We start from the raw sequence: 20,548 nt of genomic DNA on the forward strand, positions 1-20,548 counted from the left end.
TTTTTAGAAAGCTATTTTTAAATAAACAAGAAATAAAGCTCTTTACAACATTTTAAAAGTAGAATTCACTAGTTTGGGTGCAAGGTAAAGAAAGTTAAAGCATCTAGGAAATATTGCCTTTATAATCACAGATAACATGCATAATTCCTAACTAATGATTACTATTAAAAAACTCAGTCATTTGTTTATTAAAAATCAAAATACTCAGTTCCAAAACAAACAAAACAACTTAACCTAAATAAAATTCAAACCTGCAAAAAATGCCAGAAGTTCAGAACATAAAATTTATGTTTAAGCTCAAGTTTAATTCTATAAATTTAAGTGCTTTCAAAAGAAAACATTAATTATACATTTATTTGTATTTCAAATGTCCTTAGTATCCACTATTTCTGCTTTTCATTATCTGTGCTATGATACCCACAGAACTATGAGAATTTCATTGATTATACATAACAAAATAAAAATTTGATTATTAATAGATTGTTTATTGTAAAAAAAACTATAATTGTTTGATTGTTAATAGTGTTTATTAAAAGAACTACCAGAAGGGTAACTGCAGAATTGAAAAAGAACATTTATTTACTCTTTACATCAAAAAATATTTAAAATTCTCAAAAAAAGCCAATGTAATTATGGAAAAGGTATACCTACACAGTTAAGTGGGGGAAGAGAGCTAGAAAGAAAAATACCAACAAACTAAAACCTTAATAATAAATATAATAAGTTTACTTTTCTTATTTTGATTTTCTGTAATTTCTATAATGTTCCACAAGTATTTTAAATCAAGAAAATTTATTTTAAAACAATAAATACAACTGTCAAAAGGCTATAACCTAGTTTCCCATGCAAACCAAAATGAAAATGTATTTTAATGAGTGAAAAATTTTTATATTGCTACTGAAAATGTTATAAAATTCTACAAATAATCACTGTGTTAAAAAGAAATGGGCTGGGGTTGTGGCTCAGTGGTAGAGTGCTTGCCTCACATGAATGGAACACCAGGTTTAATCTTCAGCACCACATAAATAAATAAAATAAAGGTATTGTGTCCATTTACAACTAAAAATTAAAAGAGAAAAAAAAAAGAGGAGAAGCCTGGATTAGATATTTTTTTTTCTTTTTATTGGATTCTGTATAATAGGCATTAATAATTGGCTATTATGTGATTACCAAATTCAACAAACATCACAACTTAAAATGTATAAGACAATGAAAGATATTCTTCCTATTATTTATAATAAAATCCAGTTTAGTCTGTTTTTCAAAATGTTTATAAGTTAATAAACGTAACCTACATTGAGAGCAATCAGGATGATGTCATTTACATTGACTTTGTCAGGAGAACTTGTGCAAGCTTCAATGCCTTCATCTGAAAGATACCTGTAAAGATAAAATAAATAGCTTAATATTATCTAAAATCAAAATTAACCAAAATTCTTTTCTTAAGATTACCTGTAACCTTGTTCTCTACTATAAAGTGCTTTTACTGAAAAAACTAAAGGAGTTCTGCTTACAGATTTCTAGTTTACTATTACTGACAGAACAGAGTGGAAAATTCATATACATATTTTTCTTTGTGCCCTTAAAAGGATATTATGTTATTAAAAATACCTACCCCTACAAATTATAAAAAAGGAAAGTCTAGCTAACAATAATTCTAAAGGCAGAAGTTGTATAGAGATAGAAATTTGACTTTAAGCAAAATATCATGTGATTTCTTTCAAGTTATGACTATGTAAGGATTTCTGAATATAACAAATTATAAAATACAGCTCAATTTCAATCTTCCAAAATTCCCCTTGTTCACACTTCATATTTTAAAATCTTTGTTTTGAAACCTTATAGATTTATTCTACAATTATCAAAAAACAGGATATCCACTTTACAGATTATCCTAACATGTTAGTGACTCCATCAGTAAATATTGAACTATTTTCACAAAAGGAGAGAACCTAAATTGACTAGAACTTGGGATTTACATATTAATATTTTTATTTTATAAACATTTAAAACTTCAATACGAACAATGAATTTAAAAATTAATAAAAATAAATGTCAAAATTTGCTTCAACATGTACCAAGAATGTAGTAAATGAAAGAACAAAACACAAGGTTCCACTGTGACCTTTAATTGTGGTCATCAGGAAAGAAAGCAATAGAGTTGGTCCTACTACAAACCCAATGGAACTCAAGGGAAGAGAATTATAATCAATTCCCATGAACCAGCTTTGAGTAAGTAAAACCCAAGGGTATGAACCCTAAAGAAAAAACGGACCCAGGGAGCTCTTGCTTACTAAAACATCCTGCAAAAACACACATTTCCCCCCTTCAGCAGATATTTTGTGGAACAGTAACATTATAAAACCCCTCATTACAATTTTGAATTATAAAAGTACATTTGAATATATTATATGGACAAGCATGGCAATAAAGAGTCAAATTTTCATACTAATTTTAACTTGAAATAATGCAATTTTAAATTGCCAATGTTTTTGTCCTGAAAAAACTTTTATAAAGGTACTTTTAGAAAATATTTCCCTTTTTCATAAATAGCAGATGTTAAAATTCTGTCTTAAAGTCACATAATTGGCAACCATGAACAAATTCTTTAACTTCAGAAAAAAGAATAAGTGGATCTTTTTCCTATGGCAGATAATTAATTCAATAAGAAGAATTAGAGAGCCCAAGTATCACTAACTACAACTGTCTTTACTTCATCTTCAAAAGTCACCAGACATACAAAACAGACTTGTGCAAATCACAGTTTAAGAATCTCAATCAGCATAAAACAAATACTACCACTTTATGCTAATTTCTTTTTTTTTTTTTTGAGAGAGAGAGAGAGAAAGAGGGAGAATTTTTTAATATTTATTTTTTAGTTTTTGGTGGACACAACATCTTTATTTTATTTTTATGTGGTGCTGAGGATGGAACCCAGCGCCCCGCTCATGCCAGGAGAGCGCGCTACCACTTGAGCCACATCCCCAGCCCAGTGCTAATTTCTTAATTCCAGATAGTGGATCTCCATCACAACCCTTTACCACAACTAAAAAAAAAAAAAAAAAAAAAAGGCAATTTTCCTTTGATTCATTCTTCTGAAGGTAAGTAAAAATTCTTGAGCCTTATTCACTGGCTTTGCTGTTGTATACAAAATGAAAAGACCAAGCTGGTTGCAGAGGCGCATACCTGTAATTCTAGTGATTTGGGTGACTGAGGTTCACAAGTTTGAGGCCAGCCTCAGCAACTTAAGGAGGCTTTTAGCAACTTGGTGAGACCCTACCTCAATTAAAAAAAAAAAAAAATGAAGGCACTTCACCAAAAAGAAAACTTTCATATTAAAAACAGAACAAAACTAAGATGCCAAGGAAAATTACAAATACATGCCCCAGCTGAAATAGGCAGCCAATAGTATAGCTTTAGTTGACTGTCTTCATAAGGACAGGTAAAGCAGCTATTGTTAGATCTGATTTTTAGCTTTTAGATTTTTGTAAAGGCAATATACAAGCCAAACAAAACATGTTTCAGCCTGCATGTGGCACACACACACACTGCACTTACTAAATCTGTTTCTCTGCTTATTTGCTTATTCACTTCCAAAGTGCTTCTGACATACAGTGTTCTCAAGTATCTCAATAATGTCACTCATAGTCAACTTCCTTTTGAGGCAAACAGGAATAAGATATCTTTTATATCATTTTGTATGGCACTACGAAAGCAAAGAACACAATTATACGTCTAACAAATTTCTTAGCAGAGTTGTGTACACCAGACTAAAAGGTGGAAAAATCATTTAGGTCAATCTTTGACCAAAATATTTTACAAACTGGACACATATAGAAAACCCACTTTTACTTCAGACTTCCAAACTATCAAAAAAGGGGTGAAGGACAGGGGTCACTGGGAATTGAATAGAGCACTCACACAGATGTGTGTGTGTGTGTGTGTTTGTGTGTGTGTTTGTGTGTGTGTATGGATGACAGGGTTCTGCTAAATTATTGCAGGGTTTTGAAGCTGGCCTTGATCCGAGATACTCCTTCCTGCCTCAGCCTCCAGAGTTGCCGAGATTACAATGCTTGATTACAGGTATGTACCACCATGCCTGGCTTCATATTATGAAAAATTTTAAGGTAGAAAAAAGACAGAAACTGAGCCATAAAAGCAAACAATACAGTTTTTTTTTTCTCTCTGACCACCTCTACCCATTTAAATAATGAATACTCATTTAAATCTGAACTCAGACCTGGATTTCTAAAATAAAGACAGATTCTATTAGTACACACTAATATATAGTAGGCTAATTACACAAGAAAACTTGAATATACCAGGAAGAAAAATCATCAAAACATTCTTCCTAAATGGATTGGACTTTGTCAACTAAGATAAAGCAGATATCTGAACACTCATTTTAACCATCTATGAATAAAACCTTAAATAAAATGGCTACATTTATTTTTTTTCGGGGGGGGGGGTCCCAATGGGCTATCACATTGGCAAATACTAGCCCTTTGTAATATCAAAATACCAAAATGAGAATTTAATATATAAATTCCTGCTTAGCCACAAAGAAAATAAAGATAATGAACTCCCAATTACCCAAGTTAATATGGAGACAGGAGAGAATAAAATACAACATAATCAAAAACCACTTACGTTAAGAAATATTTTTGATTTTAACAAATATGGAAGCTCTGATCTGCAAACTGACAAAACATTAAATAAAACAAAATTTTAAAAATTATCTACATAATATTCACTCTATCTAAATTGTTTCTATCTCTACTATTTAAGTAGATTGTAATACACCTACACCTGCCCAAATTTTGGTTATCCTATCCTTCTCATAGTTATTGCTGTTCCAAATTAGGGACATCAAAATAATGTAATTCCCTTCTCTAGGGCAAAAGAAAATGCTTACAAATAACTATTTTGAATATAACTTGGGAAAATACAATATTTAGCCATATTGAGTAACAAGATTAGAAAGGTAACAAGATTAGAAAGGAAATAAGACTAATGAGAATTTGGATACAAAATATGCTTCACATAACCTAATATAGATCAAATCAATATATTCAATATAGCTTACAGATGTATTGGGGAGAGATCACAGACAAGAATATTAATTGGAACATCAGCAGTAAATTTAATGAATCCATGAGATTCCATGCCCAATCTTTATTAAATCCAGCAACTAGGAGGATCAGAATCCCACTAAAGGTAATTCAGAGGTGGAGTCACTATAAGAAATAGTGGAAAATGAAAAAAAAAAATCTTTTATTTCATTTTCCTTAATAACCAAGTATGTCTTTCATCACTACCATTTTCTTGTCCAGACTCTTAACATACAGTAGATGCCTACTAGAGCAAAATGAATGCTACAATCTATCCCTACAATCCTCATTCTTACAAAAAGGATCTGAATCAATGCTAGCTTAAAATTTTATTTTCTCTATGGCTTACATATAAATGGATCAGACAAATAAAATTATGTATTATTTGAAGTACTTCTATAAGTATTTGGTGTTGATCTTAATCTAGTAAACCATGTAATATGAGATTTATTTTATTCAATAATAAACAATCTTTAAAAATGTATTCTCAGTGTTTAGTTTATGATTTATTTATGCACAAATGTATATTATTTTCACCATTTAACTGACCTATGATACTATTTTTCATGTACATGTATAAACATTCATCACAAAATTTATTTTAATTTTTTCTCTACTAACTCTTCAGATTCTTATATTATAAAACCAGAAACAACAAAAGCAAAGACAAGAAAAAATACCATGAATTTCTTTACATATGTAAATGTTTCATAAAACATTTCATGAAACTAATCTGAACCAAATGGAAAGGATGAATACACAAAGAGTTCTTCAAGAAATTACTTAATAAGACAGAATTTCTGGAGATGTAAAACAATACAAAATGCCTTGATATACATATCAATTAACATTCATACTAGTCAAACTTCAATATTTCAGTGGCCAGACCCAAAAAATATATTTTTAAAGATTAAGAGACAGAAATTATAAAAAAGTTCTAGGGAAAAACCTTTATAAAACTGTATCTAATTCAGTAACATTCAAAGGTGTTTAGACTCTGAAAATATTAAAACCTAAATTCGCTTTGTTAAGTACTTGCTTTAAAAGGCTAAAGTTTATTAGGTAGATAATTCCAAATTATGTCTATTTGAAAATACCACTAGATGACAACCTTGTATGACAAGTAAAATATTACCATACTCTACTGTTGAAAGCTAAGACCTAAAAAGATATAACAAACTATAGTTCAGAGGTTTCAGACATTTGTTTTGTTGTAGTGGTGGTTGGGCACAGGAATAATGAAGAAAATAGACCATTAAAATTATTGGATTTGTGTCTGACAGAAAATAAAATTCAGAGTTTTAGTAACATTGGACAGATACCTCCCCAAAAGGGTAAGGGAAAAAGGAAGAAAATCAAATACAATTTTATCTCCTATTCTTACCTGCATTTATCCTTTGGAAACACAGGGATAACACAAACAAGGGACACAAATAATTAGAGACTAATTATTTTTTGCTGGGAAATAAGTTATTAAGATTATTTAATATTATTTTAATCATTACAATTCTTGACACCTAATAAGCATGACAGTTTCAAGATAAAAAATATAAAAAGATGATATAACAATAAATCACAAACTTTTACTTTTTCTAACATGTATTCAGAATATGAAAGTATTTTCCCCCAATGTAAATTAACTCACAAAGATATAAACCTGAAATGCTTATTTTGTATTTTAAAAATTCTAACAGATAAACAAATAACTTGTAAATCATTTCTTTGAAATTCCATAATTTGTCTTTCATAAAATATAATAGCAGTAGTAACATAACTGTTATTCGTTTTTGTAAACCAAACTTCAGTGTGAATTTAAAAGTATAAATGAAAGCATGGATGTTTTTACTTTTATTGGGGTTAATACTTATGCTCTTCTTCAAATTCATTATTTTCATACTTTAATTCAGAAGCAGAGCTGGTTATTTTTTAATAAATCAGATATTAAGATGTAAGATAACTTGATATTTCTGCCCCTTTTTCTCAGCAAATAAATAATGGCTATAAAACTACAGTTCAGGTCAAAAGGCTCACTTGAAGCCTTATGCACACCACATGGCACAGTGCACAATGAAAGCTAAGACTTCAAAGTTATACCAAACTAGTTGAAAGGTTTCTGACATTTGTTACATTGTGGTGGTAGTTGGGAAGTACAGATAATGAAGAAACAGATTATTATAATTTTGAATGTATAGAGCACATTGCAAAAGGTAAACAGCACATGTCACACTGACTACTACATTAGTAAATACAGAGTCCATGCCCAGAACCCCCCAAGGTAAGGCCTTCTAGGATTAGCTCCAAGGAGACTGCACAATGAACTAAAACTACATAAGAAATGCTACTTAGAAATATAAAATTGGAAGGCATTTTTATAAATAGTTTCAAGTATCTTTCATCTGATCTGTATTTTTTAGTGAGAGAAAGATGAAAATCTCTGCAATAACCTTTAACACAAGCAGTATCTTAGTCAATTTATTACATCTTTCTGCACCTCAGTTTCCCCCTATAAGAAAATGAAAATGACACTGAAAATACTGATCTACAGAGTTGCTCTAAAAATAAATAAAACAGTACGAAATAACTAGCAGATATTTGGTAGAGCAGATGTTAAATAAACATTAGCTTTCTTTCTTCTAAATATTCTTTTTATTCTAGAAAATATTTAAAATCCTGCATTCTGAGGAGAAAGAAAAATAAAGTTTGCCTAACAAGTTTACACCATTTCTTCAAATGCTACAAAAAATAGTCAAAGTGTATATGCTTCCTTATGAGTAGGCAGGAAAAATATATTTTTTTTAAATATATTTTAGTTGTCAATGGACCTTTATTTCATTTATTTATATGCAGTGCTGAGAATCGAACCTAGTGCCTCACACATGCTAGGCAAGTGCTCTACCGCTGAGCCACAACCCCAGCCCTGAAATATATATTTCTAATGGGCTACTCATGTCAAGTTCACAGTGAACTCAAGAAAACCACCAGCTAGATGGAAAGAATTATATTATTTAATTTATTCAAATTTTTTATCGGTACATATGTGGACAGATATTAATAGTTTTTTAATTAAAAAAAATAATAAATTATTCCCTTATACTGTGAAACTGCTTTTGCCCTGAACAAAATGTCCAATGAAAAATAAATTGCCATCAATTTTACCTGCTATTTTGTCAAGATTTAAAACAATAAGGTGGGGACAAAGATGGTGATATAGAAGAAGTCTGCACTTTCCCAGTTCTCCAAGATTCAGAATTGAAGCAGCAGGAAAACTGTATGGCAGCAAGATAAGTTACAGGGAATTCACTGAAATCTAATAATGAACAGTCAAAGACTCAGTCAGAGATACTCAGAAATTCTGCTGTTTCAAAGAAAAGGCACCAAACCAGTGGTGAATTCTGTGAATGTATGATTTTGTCAGGATAAACCCAACTACTATGTACAACCAATATGCTCTGATTTAAAAAAAAAAAAAAAAGATGAAAAATACAAAAGAATGCTTATTTAAAAGATCAATCAATTCCAAGAGAACACACACACACACACACACACACACAAAAAAAAAACCCACACCTGAAACAATTAAGAAAGTCAGTATAGGATATGAATGAGAAGTTCAATAAAGAGGTAGAGACACAGAAAAGGAGCCAAACAGAAATCTCAGAAATGAAGGCACAATAACTCATATTTTAAAATGCAGCTGAAAGTTTCCCCAATAGATTAAATCATGTAGAATACAGAATCTCAGAGTTTAAAGATAAAGTGTACAACCCTGAATGCTCAATAGTAGCCAAACAAAACAAAACAATAATAACAAAAAAAAATCCAATGATCAGAATACACAGAAACTCTGTATTATGGTTTGGAATGTGAGGTGTCCCCAAAAGCTCATATGTGAGACAATGCAGAGGAAAATGCTTGGTTTGTAAGAGTCTTAACCCAAACAGTGATTTAATCCCCTGATGGGGATTAACTGAGTGGTAACTAAAGTGGTATGGTGTAGTTGGACAAGGGGGAACCAGGGTGAGTCTTTTGTATCTGGAGAGTGGAGTCTCTCGCAACTTCCCTCCACCACCCTCTCCCACCATGATATGCAGCCTCACCTTGAGCACCGAGGAATGGAGTCCAACTTCTATGGATTAAGATCACTGAAAACATGAGCTCCCAAATAAACTTTTCCTCCTTTAAAATTGTTCTGGTCAGATCTTTTAGTCACAGCAGCAAAACAACATTAAAACAGCAAACTTGACTCACAGGCATTGAGGAAGGAGGCTAATGGATTGATACTCTATTCTGTAAAATGATAACAGAAAAATTTCCAAACCTTGGGAACATGATGGACATCCAGATACTGAAGACATTGAGGACCCCACATAGAAAATACGAGAATAGAACCACATACAACATACTATAATTAAAACACAAATGAAGAATACAGATCAAAGAAAGTTAAAAGCTACAAGAAAGAAACACCAGGTCACATTTAGAGGAAACTTAAACAGAATAATATCAGATTTCTCAGCAGAAATTCTTAAGTCCAGGAGAGCTGGGAATGTTATCTTTCAAGCCCTGAAATAGCTGCCAATCACAATTGCTTTACCTGACAAAGCTATTCTTTTTTTTTAATTGTTTAAGACAATACAATGATCTTGACATATCATACATTTGATTCAAATAGGGTATGAATTCTCATTTTTCCACGTGTACAGATTGCAGGATCACATTGGTTATACATCCATGTGTATACATATAGCAATCCTAGTGTCAGTTGTATTCTGCTGCCCTCCCTATCCCCCCTCCCCTCCTATCCCTATTCTCTATACATTCTACTGTGACACTTATCTCTCTCTCTCTCTCTCTCTCTCTCTCTCTCTCTCTCTCTCTCTCTCTCTCTTTCCCTTCTCTTCCCTTCCCTTCCCTTCCCTTCCCCCTCACACCATCGAACCCATGAGGGTCTCCTTCCATCTTCCGTGTATTCTTGAGAACCAAACGGGAAATAAAACCCTTTAAAAATAAGCACAAATTAAAGGAATTCATGACTACTAAGTCAGTATTGCAGAAGATTCTTAACGAAACCTCACACACAAAAGAAAAAGAAAAAACAAACAAAAGAGCTCAGGTAAGAATTAGTCTCATGAGAAGACTAAATCAGCAAATGAGAATTAGGATCAAAGCAAACCCTGGAAATAATCAAAATAACAGGAAGTAACACATATCTCTTTATAATAACACTGAATATATATATGGTCTTAATCCTCAAATAAGACACTGAATGGCAGATTGGTTTAAAAAACAAGACAATTATTTGCTGCCTTCAAGAAACACACCTCATAGGTGAAGATACCCAAGGCTGAAAAATTACATTTCATGCAACTGGAACCAAAAGCAACCAGGAGTAGCTACTCTCATATCTGACAAAGCAAACTTCAAGTCAAAATTAGAAGAGATAGAAAAGGTCACTAAGTATTGATAAAGGGAACAATCTAACAAGAAAATATAATGACAATAAATATGTATGCCCCAAAGATCAGTATGACTAAAACAAGCACAATGCAAACATTACTAGACATAAAGGCTCAGACAGTCCCCAGTACAATACTATATAATTTCAATACTTCTCTTTCACTAATAGGTTTTTAAATATTTTTTTTTAGTTGTAGTTGGACACAATGCCTTTATTTTATTTATTGTTATGTGGTACTGAGGATTAAACCCAGAGCCTCGAATGTACTAGGCGAGCACTCTCCCACTAAGCCACAACCCCAGCCCCACTAATAGGTCTTTCTGACATAAAATCAACAAGATATCACAGAATTAAACATACTATAAAGCAAATGAACTTAACAGATATCTATAATATATTTCATTCAACAACAGCTGAATACACTTTTTTTTTCAGCTGCTCATGGAAATGTCCACAAAATAGACCACATTCTCCAAACAGACTAAATTTTATACTACAAAGTAAGTCTTGGCAAATACAAAAAAAAGTTAAAATAATACTGTGCTTCCTATCAGATCATAATGGAATGAAATCAGAAATCAACAACAAGAAAAACAACATAAACTATACAGTAAATGAATAAGATACTTTTGAATAAGTTCATCATCGGAAAAATTAAAAATTCTTAGAATTAACCAAGAACAGAATTGCAACATACTAAAATCTCTAGGAAAAAGTGAACACAGTTTTAAGAGGAACATTTATAAAGTTATAGGTGCCTACATTACAAAAATAAAAAAGAAATCAGAAAGATTCCAAACAAATAACCTAATGGCACATCTTAAGGTTTTAGAAAAACAAGAACCACCTCCAAAACCAGAAGAAAGAAAGAAATAAAAAAGAATAAACAAATAGAGAACAAAATAACAATAAAAAGATCAATGAAACAAAAAACTTCTTCTTTGAGAAGATAAATCCTTATCCAAAGGAACTGAAAGAGAAGATTCAAAAATCAGAGAAAAAAATGGAAATATTTCAACAGACATTATTGAAATCCAGAGCGAGTCATTAGGAACTATTTTGAAATTTTATATTCTAATGAATTTGACACTAGAAGAAATAGATAAATTTTTAAAAATCATATGTGCCAACAAAATTGAACCAAGAGAATATAGAAAACTTTAACAGACCAATAACTAACAATGACATTTAAGAGATAATGAAAAGGATACCAACAAAGAAATGCCCAGAAAATCCAAATGCCCATATGGATTCACAGCTGAATTCTAATGATCATTAAAGAAAAATTATTGTCAATGTCACTCACATTTCATATTCTATGAAAATGAAAGGGATGTTTCCAAACTCATTCTACAAAGCTTATAAATCCCTGAAACCTAAACCAGATAAGTACACTTCAAGGAAAGAAAACTCAGACCAATATCCTTAGTGAAAATAGACATAAAGTCCTTAATAAAATATTACCAAATAAAATTCACCGACCCATTAAGAAGTTTGCACTTCATGATTAAGTTGATTTCAATCTAGAGATGCAAGAATGGGTCAATTACACTAATCAATCACTGTAAGGCATCATATACATAAATTCAAGGAGAAAAAAAATCACATGATCATCAACAGATGCAGAAAAAGCCTCTAACAACAAACTTCAATACCCACTCATGATTAAAAAATAAACAAATAAACAAAATAGGGATAGAAGGAACTTACCTCAACATCATAAAGTGACAAAGTCAACATCAAACCACATGAAGAAAAACTGAAAGCCTTTCCCCTAAAATCAAGAACAAGACCAATCCAATTCAATAACAGTTGGTATGGTTCAGATATGAGGTGGCCTTCAGAAGTTTTTGTGTTGATGCAGGAATAGTCAGACATGAAATGGTTAGATTATAAACTATAACCTATGCTAGTCCATCCTAGTTTGAATGGATTAACTGGGTGATTATCAGTAGGAGGAGGAGGTTAGGCCACTGGGAACATGTTCTGGAAGGATTCATCTTCCCTGTGGCCCCTTACCTTTATTCTCTCTGATTCTTGGTCACCATGTGGATATTACTGCTCCTCTGCCATCCACTTCTACCATGATGTTCTGCCTCATGTTGGGCCCAGAGAAATGGAATTGGCTGACCATGAGCTGAACCTTTAAAACCTTCAGCCAAAATAATCTTTTCCTCCTCTAAGTTGTTCTCGTGAGGTATTTTGGCCACAGTGACAAAAAGCTAACACAGAATTTGGTACTAAGAAGCAGGGCTGTGACTGTGACTTAACATGTCAATGTGGTTCAGAAGCCTTTGGAAGTGATTTGTGGGAGCAGTTTGGAAAAGTTTGGAGATGCAGGGCAGAGAGGCCTGAGAATGTTGTAAGCAGAGATTCATGGATGATTCTGATGGAATTCAGAAGGCAAGAATGTCAACAGGAATGTATACAGTAAAGTTTGCTCATGAGGTTTCAGAGGAAAACAAGGATTCTATTGAGAATTAGGCTTAGAGGTCATTCATGTTATATTCTAGCAAAGAATATGTCCATATTTGCACATGTTCTGAGATTTTGCATGAAGCCAAATTTTAAAGTGATGCACTATTTAATCTGGCAGAGCACAGTATTCAAGCATTGGCATGTATATGTCTGGCAGCTTTTAGATGGATTTATTATAAGAACTGGGAGCACAAAGCAAAGAAAGAAGATTTTAAAAACTTGTAATTTGCCTAAAGGTGTCTAAAACTGGAGCCAAGAAAGGTATGGTTGTTAAGGAGATTAAAACCATTAAAGAGATGCTAGATACTTAGCACAGAGACAACAGGAAAGATCCCTGAGGGCATCTAAGTAATCAAAAAGAAAACCCATTGAAGGCTCAAGGGTGTAGAAGTGAAAACTTGTTTAAGAGAAGTATTGCCCTGCTCACACAGGAGTGCCCAGGAACTTGTTTCACCATGCTCAGCAGTTCAAATACTCAGAAACTCCCAGCTATCATCCCAGGAGCCCTAGCTACAGCTCAAGCTAGAAACCTTGTGCCATCCATGTGGTACTGGTTCTATAGAAATGCAGGATTCTCGAATTACAGGGTCATAGAAACTTTCACCAAGATTTCAAAGGAAGGCCTGGGAGTCCAGGCAAAGTATAGCAAAGTCAGAATCCCTGTTAGAAGCTCCTGAGAGGGTGATGCATAAAGTTATAAAGGTGAAGTCAAAATTGGAATGGTGACCTCCAGCATTAGAGATGCCAGTAATATGGATTGTCTGCCAAGGTATGCTTCTGGCTGTGGACTTATCCAACCTAAAGGAGAGGGCATGGAGGCTGCACCTAGCAAGGCTGCCCAAACTCTTTGGAGTGCAAATCTTGCCAACATATTCCCTGACAGCAGGTGTGGAGGAAATGTTTACCTGTCTGGTTTCCATCTTGCTTTGACCCCATTCCTTCTTTCTCTGTCCCTATTCTTTCCTTTTGGAATGGAAATGTTTGTTTTGTACCATTACATTTGGATATATGTAACTTGCTTTTGATTTTTACTGGGACTCACAGCTCAGAGTTTACCTTAAGTCTCAAAGAGACTTTGGACTTGGGCTTTGGGACAATGCTGAAATTGTTAAGACTATGGGAACTCTTGGAAGTGGACTAGACACATTTTGAATTGTAAGACAGACAATCTTTTGGGCTATGGGGGACCAGGGGTTGAATATTATAGTTTGGATATGAGGTGTCCCCCCAAAACTCCTGTGTTAATGTGGGAGTATTCAGAGATGAAATAGTTAGATTATGAGAGCTGTAACCTAAAGAAATATATTCTTGTTTGGATGGACTGTGTGATAACTGTAAGCATGTGAGGCCTAGATAAAGAAGGTAGGTCACTGGGAGCATGCCCTGGAAGAGTTATTCTTCCCTGCAGCTTCTTTCCCCCATTCTCACTGCTACAATAACAGAGCAACACTCTACTGCTGTGCACTTCCACCATGATCCCTTCCACCAGAAGCCCTACTATGGGGGCTCAGAGCAATGGAGTCAGCCAACCACAAATTAAATCTCTGAAAGCATGAGCCAAAATTAACCTTTCCTTCTCTAAGTTTTTCTTATATTTTGATCATAGGGATGAAAAGAAGACTATCAATAGTACTTGAAATATTAGCCATAGCAAATAGGCCAAAGACGGAAACAAAAGGAACATAAATAATAAAGGAAGAAGTCAAATTGTCCTTGATTGCCAATGATATAATCCTATATTTAGAAGAACATAAAAACTCCACCAGTACACTTCAAGAGCTGATAAACAAATTCTGCAAAGGAACAGGACACAAAATCAACATATAAAAATCAATAGTTTTTCTATACACCAAAAATGAATACTGAGAAAAATAACCTGCTGGAAAACAGCCATTCATGAGAGTTCCCCCACTCCTCACCCCCCCAAAAAAAAAACTTAGGAATAAGTCTAATCAAAGGGGCAAAAGACCTCTACAACAAAAATTACACAACTTTGAAAAAAAGAAACCAGAAAAAAAAAAAAAAAGAAACTAAAGACCAAAAGACCTCCTATGTTCATGGATAGGCAGAATAAAGCATTGTTTAAATGGCTATACTAAGAAAGTCATCTACAGGTTCAATGCAATACATCAAAATACCAATGATATTCCTCTCAGAATTAGAAAAAACATTCCTAAAGTGTATATGGAAGAACAAAAGACTCAAAAGAGTCAAAGCAATCCTGAGCAAAAAGAGTAAAGTTGGAGGCACTACAATACCTGACTTCAAACCAGAATACAGAGTCATAGGAACAAAAATAGTTTGGTACTAACAAAATTAAATTAAATTAAAATAAACAAACAAACATGTAGACCAGTGGAATAAAACAGAAGACACAAAGACAAATTCATACAGCTACAGTTTTCTGATTCTCTACAAAGGTGCCAAAACCTTATATTGTAGAAAAAACAGACTCTTTTAACAAACAGTGCTGGAAACACTGGATATTCATATGTAAAAGACTGAAACTAGATACTCATCCTTCATCCCACACAAAAGTCAACTCAAAATGGATCAAAGACACAGAAACTTTGCAATTGCTAAACATAAGGAAAATACTCCAACATATAGAAATAGGCAGAGACTTCTTTAGTAAGACTCCTATAGCTCAGTAAATAATTCAAAGAATCAATAAATGGGATGGTATCAAAATTTATATAAAAAAATTATAAACCTTTTACTAAAGTAGCTGAAAACTGAATAGCAATCCACATGGATGATCTAAGAATGACTGACTACATAATGACAGATATTCAGATAGAAAGAAAGCAATCCTGGAGGCTCAGGCATAAATTAGGAAGCTATTACAACAATCCAAATCAAATATAAAGATGGCCGACATGAGTGCAGTAACATTGAGAGTAAACATAAGCAGAAAGAGGCAAGAAGCATTTAAGTCTAAAAACTTATTCAGAGATAAAAATCCAAAGTACCTGAGGCTTCAAGAGGAGGTGAGATATAGTGAGGACAAATGGTGATAGTGAGGACAGATGGTGAGAGCTATTAAGGGGAAGGATTTGAGGGGGAAAGATGGTAAGTTTAGTTTGAGGCATGTCTGATTTGATATACCTGCAAGACAACCACATGGAAATGTCCTAAAAGCAGCTAACATTCAGGAGAGCTGTGTGAGATAAACCACAGAGAGCATCAACATGCAGCCAGAAATTGAGGCAGTGAGAGATTATGTGACCCAGAGTAAGCACAGGAAGTGAAAAGAGAAGAGTCTCTGAGGCAGGAAGCAAAGGTCAGTGTACATAATGAGGTGGGGTCCAGAGGGTGAGGATAGTTATCAAAGACAGAACAACAGGTTGCCAACAGTTAACCTCCACAATTGTGGTCCTCAGACATTCTAGACTGCTAACAAGTAAACCTCCAAGATCCTGCTCTTAATCACCTATACTGGGAAGAAAGAAAAGACAATGACTAAAAGGGGGTGGAGGAGGTTCTGGGGACTACAAGAAAAGCAAGACCATGCCCTCCCACAAACACCCATCTCTGAGGCCCCAGCTCTTCTGCAGAAGTCTGTCTCTATCCCCTTCTTAAATAAAACTTGATTGCCTCAGTGTTTTCTTCTAACCCAGAGGAACAAAAACTCATTCTTAATCTCCAAAGACTGGTATCACTTATAGAACAGAAACTTCTGGAATGCTCTCAAGTCTTGATGAGAATGAAGAATGACTAAAGGAGCAAGCAAAGGTACCTTTAAGGCACACAGCAAAGAGACTGCATATAACTTGGCCCTAGACACACAGTCCAGTCTCATTCCCAGAAATGTGACCACCATGCCCTCACAAACAAGTTACTGTCATAACTCGAAGTCACCAAATACGCAAAATCATGTTATTCCACCTTTATATTTTATTTTAACTTTTCCCCCTTCCCTCTCGCTGAAATGCTTTCTACATTGTCTCCAACAAATCCCTATTCAACCCTAAAGACCCAACTCAAAATATTTGCTATAGTCTTTCTTCAATTAAGATCTGGCTTCAAAGGAACTTTTTTCTCAATCACCATCACAATGCATTGCACTGCCCTGAGACTAGTCTTTTCTACATCAAGGTTCTTCAGAGGAAGGCATCCTGAGCATTATGACTGCCTCAGCCGAGGCAGCCATTAAATCCTTGATAAACTGAACAAATTTTGTGAATAAATGGAAGAAATCATAAGAAATTAACAGCTGCTTTCTCTGAGCCTCTAGTTTTTTATGTTAAAATGACTAGTACCTTCTTCAATATGTTGAAGAGTAAATGGCATAATATACTGGAAGTGTTGTGTCTGGCACACAGAAGTACTTAATAAATTAAATGTAATAAACAGTATTTAAATTAACTTGATAAATTATGTTAGAAAGTTTAAATATATTGGGCTGGGGATGTGGCTCAAGCGGTAGCACGCTCGCCTGGCATGCGTGCGGCCCAGGTTCGATCCTCAGCACCACATACAGACAAAGATGTTGTGTCCGCCAAATACTAAAAAATAAATATTGAAATTCTCTCTCTCTCTCCCTCTCTCTCTCTCTCACTCTCTCTTAAAAAAAAAAAAAAGAAAGTTTAAATATAATTAAGTAAAATCAAGCCTACAAGAAAATTTGGGACCAAATTATAAAAGACATAAGGATCCTTCCTGCAGCTGAATTTCCAAAATTTACCCAGATAAATCCCAAAATGTTAAGGTCTGTCCTGGTCAGACATCTGTTATGTATACCAAAAATAATTTCTTTGTTCAGAGTCAACCCCACATGTCCTTGACACTTTGTTGTATTCCATTCACTTGGCAGTCTCCCAGTCTTACCACATTTCAGTTTGGACTTAGGCAAATCATTGGAGTGAAACTTTTTCAGATTTTTTAAATGTGTCATTTTAGTGGAGTGAGGATAAGAGAGGGTGGGATATATAAAACAGAAGCAGTAAGAGGAACAAAAGGGAGGGGGAAATGGCCAAGGTAGCAAGTACAGGTACTAGGAACCCCCAAACAAAAAGACCTTTCATTCTAGCATTTTAAACTCCAAACATGAGTTACTCAGTAGCCCACTTGATCTCTCCAAAGCAGAACCTTCCAGTCTAAAAGTTCCTCCCAAGGATACAGAGCTCTTTTCCTGCCACATTCTAAAATGTAAAATAATATCCAAATACTATGGGTAATTGAAGAAAGTCTATAAGATAGGACAGAGATCAAGAATAACAAAAGGGAGGGGGAATTCACTAAAAAAGAAAAATAATTTAGAAGGGGAGAAGATCTACAATTACTTTTCTCAAGAGATTCAAGAAGATAAAAGAAAAACAGTATCATCAAAAATACCAATGAAGAGGGTTCCCAGAAATCAAAAAATTTGGAAAAAGTCAAGGAAAGCTTTTAGGAACTTAAAAGAAATAATATGAGAATAAAATGAGACAATCAATTAATTTTTCACTTTAAAATTATTTATGTTATATAAATTTTACCTCAACAAATTATCTAAGTGGTTATAATCAGCTAATATAACTTAAAAATCAAAGATTGGCTCTCTCATAGATTAGGCCTGAATGAATCCTGGAGATACAGATTATAAAATTGTAAAAACTTGAGAATCTGGAAGAATAAAATTGCTTCAAAGATATAGAACACTCAAAGAAAGAAAAAAAAATATGAGATAAATTCCTGAACATGTTTTAAAACCAGAAAAATTTGAAGAGTAATTTGGCCATATCTAGATAAATTTTAAATTTATTGAAGTTAATTTTATTGAAGTTAATTTTAAATTTTATTGAAGTTAATTTCCTCTAACATAGCAATTCAAATGTCAGGTAAGCAAGCACTAAATAAAATTTCAAACACAGGAACATTACAAGAAGACATGTGTAAAGATACTATATTACACAATATTATTTCAAATAAACACAAAAATAATAAATAACCTTAATTTTTAATCTGTAAGAAAGTAAATAAATAAAATGTTACAGGTATAAATTCACATACAGTCATGTGTCACAGAATAACAGGGACATTTCTTGAGAAAGATATGTATTTGTTAGGCAATTTTGTCACTCTATAAACATCATAAAGTGTATTTACATAGGTCTAGATATAGCCTACTACAGAGCTAGGCTATATGTGGCATGTGGATGTGAGTATGTGCATGCATGTGTCTGAATATATATATATTTATATATATATATAAATATATATATAATATATGTATAACATATATATTATATAGTCTAGTGCTACACACTGAATTATAAAATGCTAAGGCCTTCCCTGACACAGATCCTTGTGAGATCCGAATATTAAAAAATCCTATGGCCATAATAAACAAAACAATACAAGATTAATTCAAGCATAAGAGCAAAGGATGCAGTCAAAAAACATAGTAGACACAGGATACATGAGGCTGCTGCCTGTGTGACACAGCATGCTGTTTTACAGCCAAGTTTTTTAATGAATAAAAGGAGTGCATTCTTAATGACAAACATATAGTAAATACATAAACTAGCAACATAATCATTTATTGTCATCAAATATCAGGTATTAGACATAACTGTATGCCTTACACTTTCATAAACTAAAATACATGGTATCTAACAGTACAACAGTACAAAATAGATTTGTTTACACTAACATCACCACAAACAGATGAGAAACATACTCTCCTATGTTTACAATGCCTATGACATCACTAATTGATAGAAATTCTTTAGCTTGATTATATATATATGAAACCACCACCCTACATGTGGTCTCTTATTAACCAAAATGTTATGTGGTACATGACTGTACTTGACTATTACAGTCATGCTAACAATAAACTACATTAATTCACATAAGAATTACACATAGAGCGGCTAATATATACCAAATACTATTCTAGGTACTTGCTTTACAAATGGATCTACCTATAACAACATGGACAGAAGGTGGATGTTCAGAATACCAATTATATGGAGAGAAGATTTTACATACAGAAAAACAACTCCTAAATAAGAAGGAAAATGAATGGGGTTGGCACCAGATTTTTTTATGATTAATGCCCACAAGATTATGAAAGAAAATTATTTCCTCTTGTATTGATTTCCATAGTTATCCAAAATATCACTCAGATGTGAAGGCAAAATAACCAGTTTCAGCTGTGGAAAAGCTAAGACATTTACTTTTATCCATTCATTCACAGTAAATTAAATTACATGAGATATAACAAGGAAATGAAATAGGAAAGAAAATGCAACTAGAAAGGGGATCTAACTGCAAAGAGTAATAAATTGAAATTCCAAGAGAGAAGCACACAGCAGGATTCAAAAACAATCACTTTAGGATGAAAAAAGAAGGGAGCACTTCAAGAAGTATCCAAGAGGGAAAAGGCAAAGGGGAAGGTGGAATTCCATATATTTGACTTGTTTTTGTTTTTTCTCAACCTTGCTACACTAGCACTTTGGGTTAGAAATTTTTTTGTTGTAGGGCACTGTGTTAAGCATCCTATGATATCTAG

General features: G+C 33.3%; 1 protein-coding gene across 2 annotated transcripts in view; it reads right to left on the bottom strand.

The window, feature by feature from the left end:
* Tdrd3 (tudor domain containing 3) overlaps positions 1 to 20,548 on the bottom strand; it is a 130,177-nt gene that overhangs the window by 92,288 nt on the left and 17,341 nt on the right. For both annotated transcript variants that reach the window (XM_077795209.1, XM_077795210.1), the window contains exon 2: positions 1,296 to 1,380. In XM_077795209.1, coding sequence (XP_077651335.1) covers positions 1,296 to 1,380 — 85 coding nt within the window. The remainder of the gene's footprint in view (positions 1 to 1,295; positions 1,381 to 20,548) is intronic.

Source organism: Urocitellus parryii, chromosome 2, assembly GCF_045843805.1.
Source record: "Urocitellus parryii isolate mUroPar1 chromosome 2, mUroPar1.hap1, whole genome shotgun sequence".
NCBI classification, from domain to species: Eukaryota; Metazoa; Chordata; class Mammalia; order Rodentia; family Sciuridae; genus Urocitellus; species Urocitellus parryii.